General features: G+C 40.0%; 1 protein-coding gene across 3 annotated transcripts in view; it reads right to left on the minus strand.

Moving 5' to 3' along the window:
• Positions 1-27,603, minus strand: part of SLC4A4 (solute carrier family 4 member 4) — a 336,295-nt gene that overhangs the window by 174,306 nt on the left and 134,386 nt on the right. For 2 of the 3 annotated variants that reach the window (XM_004596192.2, XM_058667227.1), the window contains exons 4-6: positions 25,717-25,852; positions 13,687-13,847; positions 6,227-6,406 (exon numbers count right to left, since the gene is read on the minus strand). In XM_004596192.2, coding sequence (XP_004596249.2) covers positions 6,227-6,406; positions 13,687-13,847; positions 25,717-25,852 — 477 coding nt within the window. Of the gene's footprint in view, positions 1-6,226; positions 6,407-13,686; positions 13,848-25,716; positions 26,172-27,603 lie in introns of those variants that run through there. The other variant, XM_058667228.1, reaches the window with a different exon arrangement.

A 27,603-nucleotide genomic window follows, 5' to 3' on the forward strand; every position in this document is an offset into this window, starting at 1 on the left:
AGGTCCAGAGACGAGGCAACATCAGACTTGGGAGCCAGCCATCCTGCTTGGAGAAGTCACCTTCCCCAACTCCCCATGCTCCTGATGCAGTAGCTCTATGAAGGTACAGATTCCCAGTGTGTGTCTGGGATTTCCTGATAACCATCAGGCTAAGGATAACACCACTGAAGGCGCACTGTATTCTGAAAGAGGGCTGAAGTGAGACGGGGCTTCCTCACCCGCTTGCTGATCATCAGAAGATGGAGGAATTACATTAGCACCTCATCCACGTGTCACTTCTCACATGCTGAACTATATATTTAAACACACCGTACATAATTTAATAAAATCTACAGATCAATCACTATGTGTCAGTCACCATTCTAAACATTTCATGTATTTCACCTCAATTTTTATTATCTCTAGTTTACAGACATCAAAATTAAACACTGAATTATCTTTCCAAGTTTTTTTAACTACAAGCGGAACAATTCTGAGCCCAGTGCAGTAGCCTAGTGGCTAAAGTCCTCGCCTTGCACACACCAGGCTCCCACATGAATGCCAATTTGTATCTCAGCTGCTTCACTTCCCATCCAGCTCCCTGCCTGTGGCCTGGGAAAGCAGTCAAGGACAGCCCAATGCATTGCAACCCTGCACCTGTGTGGGAAACCCGAAAGAGGCTCCAGGCTCCTGGCTTTGGATCAGCTCAGCTCTGACCATTGCAGCCACTTGGGGAATGGATCAGTGGATGGAAGTTCTTCCTCGCTGTCTCTCCTCCTCTCTGTATATCTTGACTTTCCAATAAAAATAAATAAAAATCTTTTTAAAAATAAAAAGGAACAATTTTTACTAATAAAAAATGAGTTTATAAAGTCAGCTCAGGGAAAAAGAAAATTCCCAGAATAGGTCTGGACAGACAAAAAGAGCCAGTACGTAGGAAGGGACTTCTATCATGGACGGCAAGGAATTTCCCTTCGTGACAGTCTAGAGAGAGAAAGAAAGAAGCCAAGAAAAGAGGAGTCAAAGTTCCCGGGTGCACTGAAGACTGAACACTCAAAGTTGCTGAACATAAAGTCTGAGTGTTCCTAACTTGGGTTCCTAAGTCCAGTGTCATTCATCTTTTATAAACTTTGGGATTAAATAACATGTTGAAAATATTAACTTAAACAGCAAATGATATTTTTAAAATCAGACAAATCCTATAAAAAAAGAGTGGGGGGCCTGTTTCTCTGCCAAGAGCCACTTAGACATTTATGAAGTCCTTCATGGGCCATACAAAATTACCAACTTAAAAATAAGTGCTACAGATTAGTGAAACTTTGAGTTCTGTCAGTGTAGCATTGGCAGGGCCAGATCAAAGGGGGTCCAGAGGCTAGGTGTTTCCAATTCCTGCTATAAACCATGATTTTTAACACATTTATCAGTTAACCTTGCTATAAACATCTTTCCAAATGTATACTGCATGACTACGGATCAAGCATAAACTTGACTTGCATATTCTAGTAAAAAGAAACTATATCTTGATTGAAAAATAAAACACTGAAGGCTAGTAGGCTTAAACATTATTCTTTCCCAAAAAAACTAAAATAACACAGAACTCTTATTTAAGTCTCTCAGATCAAGTTCTTAAATGAAACAACTCAAAATTGATAATAATCAATCTTTTTACCAAAAAAAGTGGCAACTTCATACGGCTCAATTGAAAATGACAGAGACAAATAAAAAGTAGGTAAAGGAAAATCCAACACCAAAGGAAACTAAAAACTCACTGATTTCTCCATGCAACATTAATTCTATAGTAATACCTCAATTATTATAATGAGAAATTGCAGCATTTGCCTAAATTTTAGTAAATGTGAGATAGCCATCAGAACTCATGTGGCCTCAGGCAAGTGGCGATCTGCCAATAATTAACATCTTGGAAACTAGCCTGACTCTTCTCTCACTGATCATAAAATACCCCGTGTTTCTTTGTAAAAACACTAAACTATGTTGCGTTCCAAACCACACCAGGATCCAGCAGATGATGGTTGCTACATACTGATGCAGGTGGCATGCTGAGAGTAGATTGCTAATACACATTGGAAATCAACCTCTACAAGAAAAAACACATGTCAAAATGTCAAAGTGAGTGAGTGAGTGAGTGTGTGTGTGTATGTGTGTGTGTAGTGGAATTCAGTGATATAAAAATAGGTAGATCATAAATAACAAAATATAAAGATATTCTAAAAATCACAGAAAACTGAATTTAGAAAATAGGTTCACTTTGGTGCAGAAAAAAAGAATTTGAAACTGTGTATACAATTCTCTGCTGTAAATTGCGTTTTGTAGCTAGCTGCTTCTCATAGAACATTTTGTTGATTTTTGACAAAATCTTGCCTCAGTAGCCATTTTATGAATGCAACTGGCAAGTGAGCTACATTCTATCATCCAGGTTGATGAACAGCATCATCTATGCATAAGACCAAGACAAAGTGAACGAGCGGAGGCGATTTCACTCATTTGTCAGTGATGTGGATGACTCATTTTCTTTTTTAAAAAAGCATTTACTTTACTTTTACTTTTAAGGCAGAGCGACAGAGAGAGATAGAGGAAAGACAGAGTTAAAATTGATCTTCCATCTGTTGGGTCACTCCCTAGGTGGTCACAATGGCTGGAGCCAAGCCTATTTGAAGCCAGAAGCCAGGAGTCAGGAGTCTACCCCAGCTCTCCCACTCAGGTACAAGCCCAAGAAACTGAGCCATCCTCTAGGCCTTCCCAGGTCACAGCAGGAGCCAGACTGGAAGTGAAGCAGCCGGGACACAAACTGGCACTCACATGGAGCAGGCACCAAAGGCAGAAGCTTAGTCCACTACTCCATAGCACTGGCCCCATGAATGTCTCCTTTTCTAAACTACACAACAGTTCTTGACAACTAAGAAAGATGTCCTATGTCATTTACATTTTAACACCTATAGAAATTATACAATGTTTAGCTTACATTGCATTATTAGCATTTTCTCCATCACTTTTCAAAGTCTAGAGACAGTCAACAAAATCAATATGCCAAGTCCTGATTCCCACCATGTGCTAATTTCTATTGCGTAAATGCTACTATCATGGTCGATTTCAAATTACCAATATAAAGCCCCTGCATATAAAACTGGGAAGAGATACATCCAATTTTAAAGCATCTTTACCACAGATATATCAAGTGGACATAACCTGAAAAGCACAGAGGAAAGCACAGTGAAATAAACAGAAAGCAATGAATTTCAACTATCATTATATTTTAATGTAATTATTTAGTTGCATGTTTATGTTATTTTTTTTTCAGCAGTAGCTGTACTTAACAAACTGCTTGCAAAGTGCCTGGCAACAATTGGCTTTGTGAGTAGATAGGATCTAGCTCCATCATACCACTGGGAAATGAAAAATTCCCAACGCCGAAGCATCTCCATAAATTTTAGCTATTTATTACACTGTTGCTACCATAACTAAAGCTGGCAATGTCACTGAGTCTATTTTCCAGCCTATGATAGATGACTAAGGTGACTTAAGTTTATCTCGCCTTTACACGGGGATGTGAGAATCTAGCTGCAAATATAATAAACAGTCAGATTCTGGTTTGCTGAAGTAGCAATATTACTGTTCTGTACTTTTTAAGAAATTAATTCTAAGACATTTGATAGTTAGAGACTAAGTACTTAAGCCCTTAAACTACGAAGTTTACACAAGAACAAGAAACTTAGGTCAGGTGTTTGGCTTTGTGATTACAACACTGTTTAAGACACCCAAGTCTCACATTGGAGGGCCTGGGTTCATTACTACACTCTGGCGCCTGACTGCCTTCATTCTAACACCAACCCTGGGAAGCAGCTGCAAGGGCTCCAGTCACTGTCTCCCACTTGAAGACCTCGATGGAATTGCTGTCCCCTGGTTCCAACCATTGCAGATACCTGGGGGAGTGAAACACTGGAAGAGATGGGTCTCTCTCTCTTTCCCTTCTTTACACATAAAAAAGTAAGTAAGGCAAAGTTTCAAAAAGATTCAGAACCCCCTCCCCACAGATCCACACACTGTCATCTGGAGAATTTACAACAACGTCACAAGGACGCACATGAAATTCATTGGTCAGGCTCCTTCAAAGCCAGAGCTTGCCTCTGGATATTCAAAAAGGAGTTAGGTAACACAGAGGCCAATAATAACATGTTTTAAAAGATCTAATCCTCTTCCACGCTCCAGGGTGTAAGCTGATCAGTAGAAGACCTGGGAAAGCACTGCCTGCCCTTCCTATCTGTGCTCTGCCCAGAGTATAGCATTTCACTAGTGAAAAGGTGCATGACAGAGGCCATTTCAGCTTTCCTCTGAAACAGAATAAAAGACTGAATGGCCAGTGTTATCAGCTCATCAGTTGTACTTCACATCCAAACACTTGCTCCTAAACACAAGCTTTGGTCTCCAAGAACCATCTGTTTCTAATTTCCACCCTACCGGCAGCTCCATGGAAATCACACAGACTGTAAAGGAAGAAGGCATTCTCACTGGTCCTCTTCCCTTTGCAAATACGAGTTTACTTCAAGAAGCTCATGAGAAACACAACCAAATGATGCGTTTATTTTGGTGAAAGAAGTTTGTAGCCATTTTTCATAATACACATTTTTATGTACTTTTTGAAGACCTTTTTAATAGTAATACATGAAAACAGCGCATTTCTTTACTTCTTTATTTTACCATCCCAACTTCATGGGTGTTTTGGATTCCTAATCTTAGAATTTCGCTTTATATGAGAAAGATGACAGAAGATATAAAACAGTGTCTTCAACCTTACGAGTTGGTATTCAAAATATCTGTGATACCGTTTGTAATAAACAGTTCATTCATTAAACAAGTTCTCTTCAGAAACACAATACTTGTTTTATAAAAGCAATAAGCAAGATATTTGCTGTTAGCAGGAGTTCTCCAGATAACAGTAGCCCCATCCAACTGTAGTAGGAGCTTTCTTGATTAAATTCTCTCTTTTATAAGTGTGGATTGTCTACCTTTGCCTATTCCTGCAATGCCATGATATACTTAATATCAAAATGCTAAGCGTGTAGCTGTTATTAAAGGATTACCATAATAATGTGGGAGGGGAATGGTGGGAAGGATGAACGGGGGAGAGAGACAAAGGAAAACTGGGGGGGGGAGTCCTATACCTACAAAAATGTATCGTGAAAATAATAGCAACAATTCTTAAAAAGTACTGTTTAATAATTTGTTTATACCAGAGAAAGTCTAAGGGAAAGCGTTTCTCCAACCAAGCATTAACTTTTAATCAGAAAAAAACATTTCCAAAAAAGAATGGCTGAGTCGGGATTCAGTTCATATAGTTCACCTAACCCACTTTTTCCATGACAATATGTTTTATGTTATTCTGAAAGTGCAACTAAGGACAATGCCTTAGAATCCCGGTTATCTATTCACTTATTTTAATATTAACAACGATTAAGAGCTGAGTAGGTATCAAAACCTGTTTCTAGTACCCCAATGCGGAGGAGATCTTTCCGCTAGACCTTCATTTTTCATAGTTCTTGCAAACTGACTTCATTCTTGTCCATTTGTACTAAATCATGAAATTTATTTTTTGACACAAAGACAATAATGCAGAAGATAAATACTTTAGTAAATGCAATAAAATGTGAATAGGATGCAGTGTCATCCTTATTATACAACACAGGGTTAATACTCCACCTTGAGTCATTGTGCCCTATCTGTCACTATGATACATTACAAGAGCAGAGAGGATTTTTAAGCAGTAAAAATAATATTGAGTCTTACTTTGATGAAATGATCATTTACAAGCTAGATACCATTTCATATGCCAAACATACACATCATGATATGGGATTATTAGGCATATGTCATTTTTAACTATGACCTCTCAATTCTGGGAAACTAGCACACTAAATATATATTCCCTGATGTGCTCAATATTCTATAAATTGCTGATCCCTCTGAAATCCCTGGTGAAACTTAGCTGTTTCACCAGCGTTGTTACCAAACCACCTCCGTCGATCAGAATAGATACGTGGAAAAGAAAGGCAATCCAGCACTCACAGACCACATTACTGCTCCTTGCAGCAACACGACAAACCTGCCCAACTGGAGGAAAGGCTGTGGCATGTGATCTTGTAAAAGAAATGTGGAAAAGAGTTTTAAAAACGACAAGAGATGGAGCCAGCATGAGACAGGTGAAGGAAAGCCGCCGCCAGCGGCTCTGCATTACCGTTATCGGGGTTCGTAAACATCCTACTGGCACTGGAGACTGTCTTCCCGATGTCGGCCAGTGAGCGCAGGTTGGATTTCTTGGTCTGATGCCGATGCTTCCGCAGCAGAGTATAGGTCACCTTGTCCTTCAGGTCAGCCTTCAGCAGGCCTGTCTCTATCTGATGGTCAACAATCATCTCTGATGCAAAAGCAAAGCAAAACAAAAACAAAACTCAGCCACAAACCTCCAAGTTAATTCAGCTAACTTTGTAGAAGACCTTCTCAATCTTTGTACCAATATATGATTTTCAAGTTCTAACTGCACACTTTGTGGAGGATAAAGAGACAGGTACTGGCATGGGGCATTAACAAAAGAAGTAAATATTTCGGTGTTAACTGATATTTGGATAAAGAAAATTGTTCAGTTTTTCAGCCGACATCTACAGTAAACTCACATTTCCAAGTCACACAGTGTATCAGTAATTCATACTTTTTCAGTTTAAAAAGGTTCAAAAATTTTATGTACTCTATCATAACAAATGCCTAATCAGAAACATAAATTACATGTACAAACTTGAAGAGCATTTTACAAAATTTAGTGGGATTACTTATTATTTAAGGCTACTCTTCTACATTTTCTTGTGATATTTTCTTAAAAATAGAACACAATAAAGGAAATACCTTTCCCAATAATCAGGCATCTAAACATTAATTGATCCACTAAAAGATAACAAACTACAAAAATATACCATAGGATATTGTGGGTTTTTTTTCCTTCTTAAATGGAGAAATTGATCCAACTTGGAAAGAAATTAACTTCTTGAACATTAGATCCAACCCATCAACCTATTCCCAACATATTTCCCTTGGTCATTTTAAAGCACAACCTGATGGAAGTTTTCTATGAAACTCATAATTTAGTCCTACCACCAAAAAAATTCATTTCAATGACCTCTTTTTAAGAAGCACTGTTCTGTCTTTAAGACAGAAAGATGGCTGTGTTCAATAGAAAGCATTCCCTGAGTTTCTCTGCTGGAAGATAAGTCCTGAATCTAACAAAAACCAAGAAATCCTGTTTCTTACAGTGACGTGGCAACAACATGACTGGACACATCCTACACTTACAACGGCATGATAGGCCAACATCTCAACTTGGAATGGTCTGAGGACAAAACATCACAGAACTGGGGCAAGACCTGCCCTGACAGGAAGCCAACTTGCTGTGCGTAATAATGATTTACCCTCCACAGAGACAATCTACGTTTTCTGGTACATGAATATACGCAACACACACCCACATTTTCCCCTTGGACCATTGTCTCAGTAAAGAAAAGTGAAGAGAACAAAAACTCTTCTTCTCCCAAAGTCTGACAAGAAAATCCAGGGTCACTAGTAACAGATCAGCATCTTTTAAGGATTCCCACCTCTTTGCAAAGAAGAGCTACAAATGTTCCAGGGACTTTGCCTGGGCATCACTTTACTCCCCAGAAGTACATTTTCCTGGCAAGCATTCACTGGACAGGTCTCATAACCATAGCCAGAAACCAGGGACTTCCACAACATACAAGCATTCAGAAACTGCACAGGGGTTAAATCCAGCATCTCCAACCACATGCCTTACACAGATAACATAAACTGTATGTGTTGATTAAGTATTTGACAGGCAGAGGCAAAAAGAGAGTGGGAACTGACACTGAACCACTTGAGAGGTAGTTTCTGCCATTGAATGTTTTGAGAGTGGTGTTGAGTTCTGAATATTTTTAAATACACACACCCCACTCAGTGGAACTCTCACAACTATTACAAGCATCACAATTAGCTCTCTCTGCCACAGCAAAATAAGGACGCACGTGTGGAGCCCAGCCTCTCTTCTTTTCCTTAAGTCTTTTTCTGCACGGAACATCAAACTTTACAGAAGAATCATGAAAACACACAGCCCCAACATATCTGCTACAAGTATTACCAAATTCCTACTCAAATTCCAGGTTGTGGATTATAGGGTTCCTTATCTACCCTTCCTGGCAGGGCCTCCCTCAACTCTTACTCTCCTTCAAAATCTCAAACCAATCCATAAGAATGCAGAGCCATCGTCTGTTACTAATGCTTGGAAACCAACAGCTAAACTAGGTTCAAAAATCTATGCGGTTTATGCCCTTTATGAAGCTTTCACAAAAATGGCTCACATCATAGGGATTTGCATAAGCATAAACTATAAGACCTTTCAAGGGAAAGTGGAGGCTGTAACATTCCACAGCTACACTGAAATTAAGCCTTCAGTGTTCAAAATCCCATAGTCCACACCAACAGGGAGAAAACGTGCCAACTCTAGAAGACAGCAAAGCTGAAAGGAACCTCAGGCAGCAACAAGTTCATGTCACAGCACAGAAGAGAGAGGGCAGGAGACATAAACTCATCAGAGACAAAACTCCCAAATGCAGCCAAGACTTCTGACTCAGCTGAGATCTGTCTCCATGTCATAAAATATTTTTTATTCACTTAAAAAGTAAGCTCCAAGCCTTACTGCAGTGGTGCAGCAGGCAGATATTCTGCGACGCCAGCATCCCATATGGGCACTGGTTTGTGTCCTGCCTACTTCAGTTTTAATCCAGCCCCTGTTTGTGGCCTAGGAAAGCGGGGGCCCCTGGAAAGTTCTTCGGCCATGGCACCCATGTTGGAGACCTTTGGAAGAAGCTCTTGTTGCCTAGCTTCGGATTGGTTTAGCTTCAGATCTATTCAACTCTGCCCAGTACAGCCATCTGGGGAGTGAGCCAGAAGACAGAAGATCTTTCTCTCTGTACCTTCTTCTCTCTACATAAGATCTAACTTTCAAATAAAAAATAAATAAATCTTTAAAAAAGGGATGGGAGTAAGCTCAGGGGACCAGCATTGTGTTACAGTACCTAAAACCACTGCCTGCAATGCAGGGATCACATATGGGTGTCAACTGGAATTCTGGTTGCTACACTTCTGATTCATCTCTTTGCTAATGCATCTGGGAAAAAGAGCAGAAGATGGTCCAACTGCTTGGGCCCCTGAAACTCACAGGTGAGGCCTGGATGGAGACCAAGTCTAGCCTCCTGGCTTCAGCTTGGCCCAACCCTAACTAGTGACGCCACGTGGGCAATGAAATAACAGATGGAAGCCTCTCTCGCTTTCTCTTTCTGACTCTGCCTTCCAAATAAACAATAATTTTTATGAATAAATTAAGCAGTGGACATAGATGTTTGGTGCAGCAGCTAGGCTGCCTGCCTAGGACACTCAAGCCCCACATCAGACTATCTCACTTCCAGTGGTAGCAGGTGAAGGTCTGCAGTCCCTGTGGGATATCTGGATTGCATTTCTTGCTCCAGGACTCAAGCCAGGCACTTCAAGTTGGGATTCTGACTTCCCAACTGATGGCTTAGACCTTGTGCCTGAATACCTGCTACCCTAGGGGTCTGATCCACTATTCCAAATACCCACCACCAGATAATCTTTTCATGAATATTCATTAGTTTTTGATTGGGGGAAAAAGTAAAATGATAGCCATTTCAAACTACAAAAGGTTTAAAAGCAAATCTGGTGACATGAACAGCTCAGAAAAGCTTCAAATATAATAATGAAACTCTAAAAATAGAGCTACACTCTATTAATTTATTTCTCCTAAAACACCTAAAATTGCTTAGGACTTTTTAAACTTAGGAAGGAAGGAAAATTCTCATGGACTGCCCTTCATAGTAAATGATACTTTTTAAATGGAGAATTGCAGCGATGACTCTAATATTAAAGCTATTAAAATAATCCAAGGAAATAATGTTTTACCCTTTATGATACTTTAAAGGTAAATTTTTCTATTAGCATTCAGAATGGTTCCTTACTTTTAAAAAATGCACATCGAGGTACAGAGAAGAGTCTGCATTAAGCAGAATTTTCTACGCTTGAGCAGCAGTGCCTGTGTAAGCAGTCACTCACTGCTCACAGCCTCCAGGTAGCCCATGGTGTTCACTTGCTGCTGCCCTTCAACCTTCCAGATGGGAGGACTCTCAGAGGCAGCCTAGTGAAAGTGGGTAGCAGGTGGATGGTAGAGATGGAAGCGGCCATGCTACTAGCTGTTTGATGTCACCACACTTGCAAATATTTCTGTATCTTCTCATCTGTCAAAACAGGCTTGGAGTAGGTGGAGGGGAGCAAGGGAGAGACTCACCTTGAGCCTCAGTAGTGCATAATTCTCAGCTCAGCTCTGATCAGTGTGAGTCACAACAAACCACTTCACTCCATCCTCTGACAGAAGAAGGATTATCTTTAAATAATGACTGCAGTTCCTCAAGTTACTGTCTCATTTTCTGTCACTTAACATAAAGTAAGGGATTTTTTTCCTGCATGTTTTGCAATTCTATAGTTTTGATTGTTTCAGAGAATTTAGGAGTATTTCATTTTAGCCAGTTATACTTTTTAAGATGCCCTTCTTTCCACTTTGGCAGAGGTGGCCTTTCCCCGCCTGCCTGCCTGCCTGTCTGTTTTGCTTTATTTGTGATGTGTTGTTTGCCTCTGAACTGTTTTTTCTATTATCAGCTCCAAAGTGACAGCACTGGCCCTCGGCCTGCTTGCCCCAGGGACCATGGAGCAAACATATTAGTGAGCGATGATACCTCAAAGTGACCTACTGATGTCTAATTTTAACATGTAATGACAACTTTTAAAGTAAATGCATGGAGGTTAGACAAAAAGTTCACAGTTGACAATAAAAAGTAATGGACATTAAAGCAAAAATACAAAAATGCCTGATTAACCTTTCTTGCATGGGGAAATGCTAGAACTTCTCTTTAGCCCTTGGTTCCAACATAATATGGACTCCTGTGTTTGGACGCACGCAAATGGGCTAAAGACCAGAAACTCTTTAAGGCGCTCTTCCCTGTGTTGAAGATCCCCAGGGAGTCGTACGGAGAAACTCAAGTGCGTAACTCAACATTAACATCCGTTATCCCCATAGATTTTGGGCTGCTGGCAAAGCATAGTGTTGTTTAATTCTTTCCAGCTTCATCCTCTATACATTCTGAAATCTCTTTCCCTGCTCAGGAAGTCACAGAGCATCTGTCTGCCTGACTCAGTGGGTCTGAATTCTGCCTGCCACTAGGTGCCACTAGGACTATACACATGCAAATATGCAACCAGTACATTGGATGATCTCATTCCTTCTCCTAACAACCCTCAAAGATGGACCTTCATCCTGTGTTTATAGATGAGTGAAGCCAGGGCAGAAAAGAGGTCAGTGACTTGCCTTTTCAATGGTCATACATAATAGCAGGGATGGACTTGAAGAAACTTTTCCCAAATTTAAGTCCAACATTGTTTACACTACACTACTTTGCACCTGAGGGAATTAATACAATGCCTCATATAAGCAATGTGTATGTTTTAACACAGGGATCAGTAGAGGGATTTTTAAAACACCAGAATTCCAGGCAGTAATGATGATCTATGGTAGACTGGTTTCCTTTGAATACAGGAACCTGCTAGCCACCTGATTTTCTCCTAGTTTGACTACACAGCGTCTAGTCTTGGGTTTCTTTTCACTGTTTTCCCTGACCCATTTTTCAGGTTGTACATAATTCCTGACATCTTCTCCGAGTTAGTTCTTAGAGGAAGAATGCAGAAATTACAATTTTCATAGAAAAATTGGATTCATTTTTGTGAACCACACTTCCTTGGAAGAAAGCCTCTCTCATAGCTTTTAGCAGATCAAAAGGTCAATAGAACACACCATCCAAAAATCATTCTTTCTGTTTCCTTCTCTTTATAATGGGCCCACCCACCCTGGGTGCCAGCATCCAAAACCCTTCCTTAAAAATCAAATTCCCAACTTCAGCCTCATCTGTCTTGCCAACATGAAAAATTATATATACAGCAGTATTTTCCCCCAACATCTTCTAGCTACCAATCTGGATGTGTATGTCTTGTAATTTTTATAATCTACAAATAGGTAGATTTTTTTCAAACCAATTCCAAGGCATGATACCAATTCCAAGGGCGGCACACTGTGGATATTCATATACCCTGATGAATAAATTCATGAAATAGTTATATCTGTCCAGCCAGCAAACAGACACATTGGTCCTATTCCCTTCTATAATTTGACTGCTACCTACTTCAGACAGAAGTGCAGGATTTCTTTACACATTCATCTAACCAGATATATATATCTGAAGAATAATCATATATATATATATATATACACACACACATATATATATGGGGGTCAGGCAAAAACATGCATTGTGTGTGGCTAATCTTTTCCTCTAAAACAAATGCTACAATTTCTACTTGTCTATCAAAGATTCCATGGACAGACTCCACATGCAATAAATCTCTAGCAGGCTCATCTTTAAGCTGGTAACTTCCCAGGTCTTGTGAATGATAACAGAAATATCCAAATGGCCCTTGGCAGAAACAAGGTCTCCAGTCTTGTAAGGAAACCATGGTCTGCAGCACACCTAGAGCTGAAGGCAACCCAGGCCAGGCTCTTGGAGAAAGCAATACAATTAGTCCAGTTTGGAATGTAGTAATGTCTCTAGCGTGTTCAGCATAATGAGTCAAAATGCAATACACATGACATGACCCCAAAACCATGCCAAAGCTGCCCTGATCCACAAGGTTCATTGACCTGGCAGACAGTGACACCAATGATACTAAGCATCAATGTGACCCAACTCAGTAAATAACCTGCAAGGTCCTGTTGGTTCCCTGCCCCCACACAACCTTTCTCCTATACCCAGCTACCCCAACAAACCAGGTTGATATCTAACTGGAGAATTACTTGGTTCTGTAGACGACAAACCTGAGATCCAGAAAAACTCACTGCAATGTCAAAAGTCAAAAAGTTCTATCCATCTAGTGTTCACACATCCAGTCTGATATAACCAAAGATGTGTGATTGACATGACACTATTCAGAGTGTTGACCATGAATCGTAAGCTACTAAGCACAGAAAACAAAAGCCACTTTGTGCACGTATAATGTAATTCTAATTGTAATAAAAAATCATGTAAGAAATGAGAAGGCTGGGTATTAGCAGGTCTTCAGAATGATGGTTAAGACACCCACATCCCACATCAAGTTCCTGGGTTTGATTCCCAGCTGCTGCTCATGACTCCAGTTTCCCATCAATGCAAACTCTGGGAGGCAGCAGTGATGGTTCAAATCACAGGGCTCCTGTACCCACGTGAGAGACTTAAATTATACTTTCAGGCCCTGGCCTGGAGAGTGGACCAGAGCATGGGAGTGCTCTGTGTGTGTATGTGTATGTGAAGGGGAGTGGAACATGACCATATGTGTACAGGTACATAAATGTGAATATCTATGTCCCGCTCTTTCAAATCAGAAAAAAAGTAAAATTACAGGAAAAAAAGAGGAATGGGAAACAAATCTCAAAGGACATATTCTAAAATGCTGGTAACGGCTACAAAGCCTAAATGTAAAAGGAGCTCAGAGATGCATACTTACCCACAAGCTGTGGGAGAGACGTGGCCTCCCGGTCCAGCATGATGGACCCTTTCTCCATGCATGTCCTCAGCTCAAACAGGCTGTGCAGGGACAATGTGGCCACGTGGGGCTTGCTCCACCTCTCCCCACCCTGCTCCACTTTTTCTTCAAACTTGATCCACCTGTATAGATGAGATTAGTGACCAGCAATGAAAACTGTTAAAAACACTCTCCCAACAGCAGCAGTCAGAACCCCTCCAGCTGCGCCCAGCCTTACTTTCAAAGCATCTCCTTTGTGGAACTGTAACTGCATTTCACATCACTCATTACATTATCTTCACAAATACACCCGAAGTTATGATACCACCCAACTTGTTCACACCAGAGAGAAAGAAAGCATATCAGAAAAGGACTCTTGTGTTTACAATCTTCCTGTTTGAAGTCATGAGATCCTGAAGAAGGACAATTTATCTAATATTTTTAACAGGGTGGGGAAAAGATGCATTTCAAAAGTCTCCAAATGGATAGGGCTTATAATGTCTGCAAACTGCCACCATTGTGAGGATTTTGTTTGTGGCTTCACTGGGCAAGGTTATATATGTTGAAAGTTTAAGGGCGAACCCATGTTCATTTCAAAGGTTTAGAAACCATGATGCATTAGTTGTTTGATGCATGATTACATTTCCTTGCTCTGATGCAGGAAGCATACCAGCATATAACTTCAATACAGGTTTCTCAGCTGACAAGGGTTCCCCTGCAATCGACATTCAACTAGAAGCTTTGCTCTTTAAGTCTGCGTCCATAAGTATTTAAAAACACACAAGCCCACTGAACAACAGATACATATACAGAAAATAATACATCTGCTACTACCCTTGGCAATGGAACAAATGACCCTTTGTTATAGCTTCTACCTGCTAAGATTTCCAGGTATTGTGACATCAAGCAATATATCCCCCTCTCCCTGGCCTGCCCCCCCAAAAAAAGAGAAATGAAAGGTAAACACATAATTCATAGACGACCCTTGTAGACTCCTCGTATCTACAGAGGACAATACGAAAACACTGCCATTTGGTTGTTCACCATGACCCAAACAAAAACACTCTCTTATTCACTTCAAACCTTCTGAAAAATATTCAGAAGCGATAAAGAGAGGGTTAAAATCTGTTTTCCTACATTCTTTGCCCAAAGGTTTAATGATTGAAAACTGTTTTCCTAGAAAAAGCTAACCGCTCACCTAACTCCCTGAGGAGGACACAAAGGGCAGAGTTCAGAGGGAGCCCTGTATCAGGTATTATTTATAGCCCTTTTAGCATCCCTGGAGGAGGGAGGGAAAAACACATTACCACATCCAGAAGCAGAATAGATCAAGAGATCAAGCACAATGTCACAGAAAATTCAGACTTTTAATCCAGCCTGACACTCAAGTGATTCAGAAGCATTCTGTCAAAGATTCTTCCCATGTCCCTCTCGGAAGGGCTGTCACAGCCAGACATCTGCCATGCGCCAACCGTAACTGTATTCCCCACCTCATCCAAATCTTATGCCTTCCTTCATTCCCCGGTACGCCTCCTCAAAAGAATGCGTAAGTCAGAGCAAGTAACAGGCACAGCAGTGAAGATAATATCATCCCATACTTGAGTACCCTGGCTTAAATATCATCTCTGTTTCCAATTCCATCTCCCTGCTAATGCACCTGGAAAGCAACAGAAAGTGGCACAAGTACTATGGCCCCAGCTTACTGTGATTTTTGTTTTTGCAGCCAATTGGGGAATGAATCAGCAGATGGAAGATCTGTCTCCTTCTCTGTCTCTTTTTCTGTACACAATTTTTACTCTCAAATAAATAAAACTTCATTAAAAAAAAAAAAGGTAGTAACACCAAAGTGCCTTTAACACTTCATAGCTGGGCTCTGGTGTAGTAGTCTAACAGCTAAAGTCCTCCCCTTGCACGCGTCAGGATCCAATTTGTGCACCAGTTCTAATCCCAGTGTCCCACTTCCCATCCAGCTCCCTGCTTGTGGCCTGGGAAAGCAGTCGAGGACGGACCAAAAGCCTTGGGACTCTATACCCATGTGGGAGACCCAGAAGAGTTTCTGGGCTCCTGGCTTCAGATCAGTGCAGCTCCAGCTGTTACAGCTGCTTGGGAAGTGAATCAACGGACTGAAGATCTTCCTCTCTGTCTCTCCTCCTCTCTATATATCTGACTTTTCAATAAAAATAAATAAAATTTTAAAAAATGTTTTAAAAACTTCACAACTGGACCTGTTTGGTTTCTACAAAATTCGCTGACATATCCCAAAAGAGAATGGTAAACTATTGCTATTCCTCCATGTGCTTGTGTACACACACTCATGAGCTGTCAAATCAGTATTTCTTCACTGTGGTGGTTATAAAAGCCCGAAGAATAAAAGAAACTGTGAGAAAAAAAATGGCAATTCTATATTATTTTCTTTTATAATTACACAGACATGACCAAAACAACAAAGGGAGTAAGGTTAACTGGGATTATTTTTAGAATAATAATTTTGTGCCACATACCACATTGGTTAACTCTCGCTAGATCATCTTTCTATACTTGCGCACAGAAACTTTAATTCTGAGTGCTGGATGAACCACATTTAAATCTGACATGACAACATATTGCCGAAGATAAGATTGTAGATAACAGAAGATTTCACAGTCAATGAAATCAGGTTAACAGAACTATGTCATCTACCAAAAAATCTGGTGAGTACCTGATTTTTACTAGAAGTTTTATTAGCCGAGGGACAGATACTTCACGCACAAAGGTGAGTGACAAGAAGCAGCTAGAAATTCTATAAAGGAGAAGTCCCCTGTCTCCAAATACATTCCTTCAAGGAAAGCAAAGTGTCAGCCAGGCACAGGATGCGAAGGTGGTTCTTTGCCATCTCCCTTGCTGTGGTCTAAATGTATGTCACGTGCCAAAATCTTAACCATGATCCTAGCAGGTGAGGCCTTTTGGAGGTGATTAATGTCTTCCGAAAGGGGCCGCACTTTGCTAGCTCGTGGTCCCTGGGATGCAGACAAAAGGCACCACTTACGAAGATGCAGGTCTCACTAGAGACTGAATCGGCTGTGCCTTGATTGTGGCATGCCAGCCTCCACAACTTGGAGAAATAAATTTCCATTACCTACATCTGTGTCTAACCCAGGCCATGAAATTTTGGTTTAGCAGCCTGAACTGAGCTTAAATAGGTCCAGTGTAGTGGCACTGCAGTTTAAGCCACTGCCTGTGATGGTGGCATCCCACATTGATACTTGTTCATGTACTGCCAGACCCACTTTGATTCAATTCCATGCTAACACTCCTGGTAAAGCAGCAGTAGGTGAATCAAGTGCTTGGATCCTGTGCCCACATAGAAGACCAGAAATACGTTTCTAGCTTCGGGCCCAACCCAGGTATGAACAGCCATTTGGAGAGTAAACCAGCAGATATAAGATCTCTCTCTCAAACACACACACACACACACACACACACACACACATTTTCTCTCTCTCTTTTCTTCCCTCCCTCTCTCAATCTGTCTCAATCTCTACATATAGTCCTCCCTTTGAAATAAATAAATAAATCTTTTAAAAATAGAAATATGACTTTGAACAAGTTTTAAAAGTACATTTAGAAATCATAAATCCTCACTATACTAGATTTATTGAAATAGCATTACTCATCCTTGCAGACTACACCAGCCCTTCAGGTCAAGATCTAACCATAAAGGAAAGAAAAGTCTCAACCAGCCATTTTCTTAGAATTTATATTCCTAAGGGATAAGTATTATCAAATTAGCATCTATTTCACTTTGAGTTCAGTAATATTGAATGTTGCGATAATAACCTCCTAAGGAGAATCTTGAGGCAATGCCTGCTAAATTCCTCTAAAACCAGGCACTCTAACTGAAGAACTGATGTTACTTCTAACATTTGCATTTAAGCATGAAAGAATGGCATTTTTATTTAAATAGAGTGTTTGCAGGTAGTTTCATTCTAGAAAGTACACATGCTATGTGTCTCTTCCTCACATTATCAAGGACAAACTTAAAAAAAGAAAAGCAGAACTCTTACTCAATTCACATGAGAACCCATTAAGAAAAAAAGCTAAGGCAAAGGTACCAAAGTTCAGCTCACTCAAATGCCAATGAATCTGGAGAGGTGCTTTAGAGCCACATAATTATGATCTTATAAAAAAAAAGACTTTACAGAACAGTGTTCTAAAAGCCACTATCTACCCTTCACGATAACTATGAAAAACCATATATTTGCAATAACTTTCCTACTTTTCCTTTTGTTTCAATCCTTGACATATACAGGAAAATTAATTTCAGGAGCTGATTTCTTAAATCCTTGCCATTACAAAACGTTGTAACCTTGGAGGAGGAGTTTATTAGATGAGTATTATTCACTCACAGCCCTTAGAAGAATAATGATAAAGTTCTTTGCAGTTGAGCACACTCTGAGTGACTGCCAACCAAATACCATTTCACTCTTTTGTTGAAGAAACAGAAGATCCATTGGGAATCACTGAATTTTGCAATTTTCCAATCATATGATTAAACATAATTCAGGAATGACAGGACCTCAAACTTAAAAACACATCAGTTTTACAGTGGAAAATAGATGTAACCTTTGCACGAGAATGCAATCCAACTATGTAAAACTATTGCAACTGTAACAGATTTCTTGGTAACTGATAAGTACCTTTTCACACAGAAAAAGAAGACAATGCTTGCTTGTATCAGGGATAAATGTCTAAAATGATTCACAACAGATGTTAAGCACAGTTCAAAAATATTTGCAGTAATCATGAAGGATACTGTATAGAATTAGTTAGATATAAATACATATTCATATTATTACAAAGAAAATTAAATTCCCAGATCTTTTCTTTAGAAAAACAGAAATACAGTTGGTCTAAAGTGGAATTTCCCACAATACATCAGCATAGAAAATACAGAGTAAACTGGGAAAAGAGTGGTCTCTCCGAATCCAAAGCGTACATATCAATGTGGACATTCTAGGGTCATGCCTTTCAAGTGCCAGGAGTGGGCAACCTTCTCTTCGGCTAAGTCACTCATAAACAATATCAAATCACCCACTTAAAAATCCGCCTGCTGGGGCTAGCATGTTGGCTCAGCTGGATAACCTCTACCTCCAAGCTCCAGGATGCAATATGGACGCCAGTTCATGTCCCAGGTGCTCCACTTCCAATCCAGCTCCCTGTTTGTGGCCTGGAGAAGCAGCAACAGAGGATAGCCCAAAGCCTGGGGACCCTGCTTCCATGTGGGAGACCCAGAGGAGGCACCTGGTTCCTGGCTTTGGGTTAGTTCAGCTCTGGCTGTTGAAGCAATTTAGATAATGAAAAACCTGATAGAAGATCTTTCTCTTTTCTATCCTCTCTGTAAACATAACTTTCCAATAAAAATAAACAAATCTTAAAAAAAAAAAACAACCTGTTATACATTTCTTGAGTTTCAAGTCCTGTGTGCTATTGCCTTGGCAGATTCAGACCAAATGATTTTGGGGACATTACATGGCTCACAGACTAGATATCCACCATCCATGTTCTGCAGACGTGAGAGGGTGTCAACCTACCAAGCAGAAGCACCAGCAGGTGCTTATCCAGGCTATCTGACTGGAAGAGTAATGCCCATAATCTTTCCATTTGCTGACCTGCATTTGTCGCAACTTGTGATGGCAAATCTCTTTATCCAGGTTTGGCTGGACACTCTGAATTATTCCAAGGCGTGATCATTAACACACATGCCATCTAACATGGATGAAGTCCAGTGTCGTGTATCTCAAAGTTCACTAAAGGGAAACCTAAGGCAGAAAATCACTCTTGTAGAGGTCACTCAAAGAAATAAAGATCTTGGGCAGCGGAGATGGGTGTCCCCTCCTCCTGACTTTGGGCTATCACTATGGCTTGATCAATTTGTTTCAGGTATCCCATTAGCCAATGCTTAGGTACCTGAAAGTTCTTAGCAAGGAACACATGCTTCCTCATCAATTTCAAATAACTTCATTATCGTGACACCTTTGTTATTGAGTGTTACTCTAACCATGTCAAATCCCTTTTTAAGAGAGTGAAATCACAGGCATTTCTCAGATCTGATAAGTCTGCCATCTATGTAGTCTTCAACTTGTACTCTATTTGGCAAGGTTCATAAAAAAATTCAAACTTCTATCATTCAGAGGAAAAAATAGGGAAAATATATGGAAAAAAGAATAGAGGAATAAGCTGTGACTTCAAACTTCACGTAAAGACTTCTCTTTCATAGTCTTACATGAGCATTGTGCTGAGACTTCCAAAGTGATTTCGCCTCTACGTTAAAATGCAGGCATAGGACCAACCTGACGTCCCTGAGGGAAGGCTAGAATCACAGACAGTCCGAGGCTCAGTGTAGGATATGCATGGCCAAATCCAATTATTAGCCAACTGAAAGCACGGAAGCTTAAAAAAGAAAAGCAGAATGCTATTATGTTATGTGGAGTGTAGGCTTCCAGTGGAAACTATGCTAACCTACCTGAGTCTAAGGGTTAAGTCTCTATGGAACAAAGTAGTCTACAGTTGGGGTTTTCACAGCAAATTCAAATTTGCAAGGCAGGCGGAAAAAGACGCAGGCCACATCCTCGTGAATTAAACGAAGGCCTGCTAAGCACTAAACTTTTTGTTAGACTGGGAGGCTAATAGGAAAGGGAAAACACTATCATGTCTGAAAACTGGCCATTATAAATGCAAGTTGTAAATTATCATTCGGCAGGCACTGTGACCACAGCTTAGGACACCTACTTCCCATTTGAGCCCTGCCTATTCTGTGCTTCTGATCTAACATCCTGCTAATTAATACACCTGGGAGGTAGGAGTTGGGTTCCTGCCACACAATGAAAGATCTAGATGGAGTTCCAGGCTCTGGGCTTTAGCCTGGTCTAGGCCCAGCTGCCGAGAGCTTTCAGAGGATCAACCAGCATATATAAGATCTCTTTGTCTTTTTCTCCCTTTCCTTTATGACTCAGCCTTCCAAATAAGTAAACACATAAATTTATTTTTTTAAAAAAAAAACTATTACAGAGACATTTTGCAGCAGACTATGTCATAGGAAGGAAAGACTTCTGAAAATAGGAACACTTCTCCATGGATCATCACCTCCAAACTGCAGAAGAGCAAACTACGAATCAAAACCTAGTTTCTTCACTAATTCATCTAATCCATATATCTTGAGTATGGTCCACATTGCAGATACTTCTAGAAACTAGAAATATAATGAGAAAAAAAACACAACCCTGAAAAGTCCTTGCCCTCAAACACCTTCAATTCTATGGCAAAGAGAATAACTTGATATAGAATAAGCTTACCAGTGGTGAGAGTTAAGGTGAACCATAATGGTGGCGAAGGGACAGGAAATGTTGGGGGATGTTTCAGTTATCATTAGGACAGCACTGAGAAGGTGATGTTTGATTAAAGTCTTAAAGGATGTGAGCAAAGCAGCCACAAAGATAACTACCAAAAGAGCATGGTAGGAAGAACACCTCAGGGGGGACGGGCGATGTTTGTGACAGAGGCACACTAGCAGCAAGGGGGACTCCAGCAGACTGAGCAAGCAGAAATACAGAAGGTTGAAAAGATTGTGATGGCTAGTTCATGAAAGAAGCAGAGCAGAGACAGAGACCAACCAACTAGGAGACATTCGCAAAAGGCTAGATGACAGATGATGGTGCCTTGAACTATTGTGGAAGCATCAAGTGTGAGATGCATACATATGAGAGTAAAACAGAATTTTCCAACTGACAGAAAACAAGTGTGGAGAAAGGCATAAGTAAAGGAAGACTCCAAGGTTCTGGCTTAAGCAACTAGAAGAATGGAATGACTTATAGAGATAGGAATATTCAGAGGAGGAACAGATGCAGACAGTTTTTCTAGACTGGTTAATTCTAAGACCCCTATCAGCCTTCCAATCATTTGGTCCCAACTAAATAAAAAGTCTAGATACAGGATATACATGCAGATGTCCCAGGTCCCCTCCTGAGTTTTGTCAATGGTGTATTTAGTTTCTGTCTGACTTTGGTCAACCAATATTTCCAAGAAAGTAGAATCTTCAGGGCAATTGTTTCTAAGATAATGAGTTCTTATATATCCACACATTCAACAAATATTATTGTGCAACTATTACCAAGAAGACACTGTAACACAATCAGAAACAAGTAAAATGGTCCTGTCTTCAGTTGAATTAATGTGATGAAGACAGAATACTATCACATATACAGTTAGTTAATACACGGTTAGTTAACAGCAACTTGGAGAGTCTTATATAAAAGAAATATAAATATATTGTGCTTATGTTTATTTAAACATAATGCATATTATATAGCTACATAATATCGAAGAGTGGAGAATATCTGTGGATTTCTTCCTGAACAACTTCCACTGACACTCAGTGTACTGCCAACAAGCGTCCTCCCCAGGAGTGCAATCACTTGGGGACCAATTAGGCCACCAGAAATGCACACGTACTCTCAAAAAAAAATAGTCTCTAAGGATGTTAAAGTACACAGAACATTTTAATCTTCAGGAATTTGAAATGAAATTACTATGGCCATGTCACTCAATGTTGAATTGCCTATACAATGGACAGTCATCTCTCTACCATCTAGGAACAGGGGTCATATAATAGATTGTACTTTACTGAAAGAAAACACAGGGAATCCCTTCTGAATTCTACTCTAAGATAACTCATCATACATCATCTCAGGATGAGAATCAGAATCCGGGTAGCTCTTCAAGTTGCAAGGATGAAATTTTGGAGTTGTAAGATATTTACAATGTTTGAGACTGCAACTCAGTATGATTCTCTTTGGATAATCTAGAAAACTAGAGATTATAAGGACTGTACAACTTGCTTCATGCTAAATATCTGGTGGGAAGCAAAGACCAGACCAACATGTCATTCAGTTCTGGCTACAAAACACAAGTCATTTTCCATTATAAAGAAGGAAAAGAAAGAATTAAATGGAGGTACCAGTAAAAGTCCTGACTTTGGAATCCTTCTTTTGGAAAATTTTGTTCTGAAAATTTATTTATTTGTTTGAAAGAATAAGTGACAGCGGAAGCAGGAGAGACTCAGAGAGATTGAAACGTTCCAATTCATAGAGGATTTTTGCTATACAGGTAATAAATTCTGAGAGAAAAAGTGAGAAACAGTAACTTTACCAGGGGAAGAGATCCCAAAAGAACAAAGAAGGAGCATTAATGTTTGTGAAAATGTCCTACCAAAAGCTTTTTAACTAGGAAATGAAACTATCAATTAGCTATTAAATATAAGAGCTTATCAAATGCACCCACTGTAGGTATCTATTAAAACAGAACTATCTACCAAATGGGAAATAAAATATTTTAAAATTAGGCCTTTTTAAATATTTACAAATGCTACAGTAAACTGCAATTTTTTTCCTGAGCATGATTAAGTTATAGAAGATAATCAATCTCCATGGACCCTACTAAATTTGCCAAGAGCAAGTATTTCTGCCACACTAAACTACCTACAAATTCTTGGTAAGAAATCAAAGCTCTTCCACCATTTATCAAATAAATTAATCTATGAAGCTTCTCTAGTATTCAAATAGCAAATGGATGAAGACATTCAACAGTACTTAAAGTTGTGGAAATAACAGTAAAGCCACAGCATACAAAGCATAAATCTGAGTAATAAAACACAACAATTCTAATTAACTTAATGATGACATGAATCTAAAATGATATAATATACGCATTTTTTATAAAAAGCTCTTTCATCAACTCTTAAGAGTCCCCATCCCAAAAACAAATGGCAAGTTACTGCTTCTGAATAGTGCATCTGCTCTTACAATCATAAATAATTTTAACAATAGTGTCTTTCCAAGTCTTGAATATCCTATCTATAACCACAACAGCACACATAAATCCATTTTCTACCTCTAGCCACAGGAGAGGACTTCTAGCTTTATTTTTTGTAAACACAATTATTTGGCCTTCCTCATTCTTCCGCTTCCCATCCAGCTGCCAGGCCATGGCCTGGGAAAGCAGGAGAGGATGGCCCAAAGCCTTGGGATGCTGCACCAACATGGCAGACTGGGCAGAACACTCTGGCTCCTGGCTTTGAATCAACTCAGCTCCCAACACTTGTGACCACTTTGGGAATGAACCAACGAACAGAAGATCTTTCTCTCTGTTTCTCCTTCTTTTTGTCTTTCCAACAAAATAAATAAATAAATCTTTCAAATAAAATCACTTCAAACTTTCCCACAAGATACAAAGATGTACATATGAGCTCCTTTCACTCACTGCTACACTTTAAGAAACTCAAACAGGCCTAATAGAAACTATTCATTTCAAAAACATGGGTTTGGGGGTAGGGGTGTGGCTCAGAGAGCTAAGATGCTGGCAGGGAGACCAGCACCACTTACTGAACTGTCTGGGTTCATGTACCTTCTTTGCTTCTGATTCAACTTTCTACTAATGCACACCCTAGTAAATAGCAAGTGATAGGTCAAACACTTGGGTCGCCTGACCCCATGTGAGAGACCTAGATGGAGTTCCTTGATCCTGACCTTGATCTGGTCCACTCCCAGCTACTGTATTTCAGGAATGAATCAGTGGATGAAAAAAATCTCAGTATTTATGTAACTGTCCCCCACTGCCTCTATGTTGCTTTACCTTTGAAATAAAAGTAAATGACTGGGCCCAGGGCAATAGCCTAGTGGCTAAAGTTCTCGCCTTGCATGTGCCAGGATCCCATGTGGGCGCTGGTTCTGATCCCGGATGCTCCACTTCCCTTCTAACTCCCTGCTTGTGGCCTGGGAAAGCAGTGGAGGACAGCCCAAAACCTTGGGAACCTGCACCTTCATGGGAGACCTGGAGGAAGCTCCTGGCTCCTGAATTTCAGATTGGCTCAGCTCTGCCCATTGCAGCCACTTGGGGAGTGAATCATCAAACAGAAGATCTTTCTGTATCTCCTTCTCTCTGTAAAATCTGCCTTTTCAATATAAATAAATAAATATTAAAAAAATAAATGATTGAAACTTCTAAAAGTGAATAAACATAAAACAGTGATTGAATTGAATTCTAGACTACAAAAATACATAAACATTATTTCACTTGTGAAAATGAAATCATCCATATCACTGAACTAATGATGAAATTAAATGTTGCGTTATATCCGATTTTTATATTGCATAATTATATGTCACAAAAGATTGAATTTGGAGCATATATTTAAACAATATGTAAATAAAAGCTCTGCTATCATGAGACTGAGGAAATCTGATGCTTGTGCAGTGCTGAATAACTTACGGAACAATTCCATATGCGTATGTATCTAAGAATATGTGGCATAAATTTTACATATAGGTTATATTTGTATTTTATATATTTTACACACCACACACATATACTATCAGTAGTAGACATTATTGTCTACTCTGATGATAAATTCGAAGTCCTAAAAACCTGAACATCATAGAGAAAACACGGCAGCACAAGAAGGTAAACTCCAAATTCAGATGAACCTTATAATACTTGCTTTCAACTGGGTATTAAGCAGATGCCAAGGCTTTATGTGAAATAACAGCAACTCCTTGGTAAGCATGACTGCCTCCTAACAGGCAACGGGGAGAAGTCAGACAGGAATTTCAAAGACTCCTCACACGGGCAGACGTGGGAACACACCTCTCCACCACCACCTCTGAGTGCTTGAGCCTCTTACCCTCTCGAACTATTCTACCATCAAAGAGCACAGGAAAAATGAGATTTACATCACATTCCTTTAAAAAGTCCAAATTATAATACTGTCCAATGAAATGCAATGCTCAATAAAGCAATACTCTCACATGACACAAGGGATACCTGGCATCCATTACAATGTAAAAGAAATTTAAGAAACAGAACCCTGCATTCTCCATCCCACCCAACACGGAGCTCAACTGTTCAATGTGCCCCAGCCTGGCTACCTTGTCCTGCACTTGCTGCCCGGGTCACTACTGCTAACACTTCGTCATGCCTCACCTCGCCGTCTCCTTCCACTCCATCTCCTGCCCATCCACGGCCAGCAACTCATCCAGTTCGGTGAAGAGTTGAGGGGGTGCTGGGCTGTCATCCTCCTCCCCCAAGATGAATCGGACGCGTTCTGCGGCGGGAGAGACTGCGGAAGTGAAAATACTGAGGTTAAACATTGGCTGGACAACCCAGAGGAAAGTGTTGCTCCGCGCTCTCCCTCGCTCCTCTGCGTTATTGGGCTTCTCCCCATTTCCAGTGGACATCTTTCTCATAAGCCTCTCTTATCCCCAGTCTAAAGGCAAAAAGAAAAAAAATTTAATTAACTAAAAATAACTAAGCAAGCCTTCTCTTGTGTGTCTTAGCTGACGACCACACTCCAGGACAGCACACTAGCTCCGTGCGGCGTGTGATAAAGAACCTTTAGCCCTAGGATGAGCTGAGGTCCAACCGCAGGACTCTCCTTCCCTCCCACTTATGACCCATCCAAAATTATTGCAGGGAAATCATCTTGAGCCAATCACTGTTCTATACAGCAGTGGGAGGTGCCACAAAACACCCCAATCTGAGTTCCCCCTGGAGCCACGCCTCCCACCCAGCCTGACTCTGTCCAATGCCTAAAGCCCACGCCCTCACAGACTCCTCACTGCACATAACTGGCTAACTGCAAAGTTGATGAAGGAATATTTAACAAAATGGGGCCTCTTCTTTACATAATGGCAGGACCCCAAAAGTTTACACTTCAATGCACTTGAAAAACAAGCCCAAGTAAAATATTGCACACTTGAAGGGAAAAAAACACATCTTCCAACACTCTTAAGCACATAATTGAATGCCCTACTAGCTCCTTTTGACCCCATCTGCTGAAAATCATGTAATGAAATTTTAACTAGAATTTCCTCCAGGTCATGGGTTATTTTTCCTTTCTTAAAAGGGAGACAGAGAGAGAGAGAAGTACTGGAAAATGGATGATCACATTACAAAACTCAGGCCACTGATTATAATCTATAGTCTCTCTAACTAAAACTAAGAATGGCATCTATATGTCAATGTCCTTCACACACATATATGCATGTGTAGCTAAATTTGAGGAAATATGAGGGCATTTTGAAAGAGTCATGGAAAATGTAATGAAAAGGCTTTTTTATCACAACATCATTTTTAAATCCAAGCATAGTTTTTCATAACACATTTTCCATGACTTTCTGAAGGTTTCTCAAATATGTACACAAGCAACTCAATGAACCACAGTCCTTAAGATCTATAAATAACTTCATTGTAAGACAGAATATGATTTCATAGATCAAAATTTACTACAAATCCATGAAAAATATTTAACTGGTAACCAAGCTAATCATTGAGATCAAATGCATTTTTTTACCCAAAAAAATTGAGTAAGATGAAAAGGAAATGATAATATACAATGTGGATAATGATTTGGGAAACCTGAAGTGTCACCTTCCTATTTGGGAAATTTGGGAAAAAATGAAAAATGTTTAAGAAGCATGTCCCAGGGCCAGTACTTGGTTTAGCCTTTAAGACTTCGGTTAAAGTGCCCACAGCCTACACTGGAGTGTCCAAGCACTCCAGTCTCCTGCTATCAGAGACCCTGGGAGGCAGCAGTGGTGGCTCAGGGAGATTAAAAACCCTTCCTGCTTAACTGGAAGACATGGATTGAGTTGCTAGATGTTCTTGTAATAAAATACCACGCAGTCATAAAACACAAGGTTGAGATTGCTGGAGGAGGGAAGTGGGGAGTTGACATGTATACAATATAAAATTAAATGAACAATAAAAATGCAGGCAAAATGTGATTGCACTTTAGCAGAGAAAAAAATACATATGTGTATGCATAAAATCCATCTTGGCATTGAGGCAGCCTTCACTGAGTTCTTCTCT

Source organism: Ochotona princeps, chromosome 7, assembly GCF_030435755.1.
Source record: "Ochotona princeps isolate mOchPri1 chromosome 7, mOchPri1.hap1, whole genome shotgun sequence".
Classification (NCBI taxonomy): domain Eukaryota; kingdom Metazoa; phylum Chordata; class Mammalia; order Lagomorpha; family Ochotonidae; genus Ochotona; species Ochotona princeps.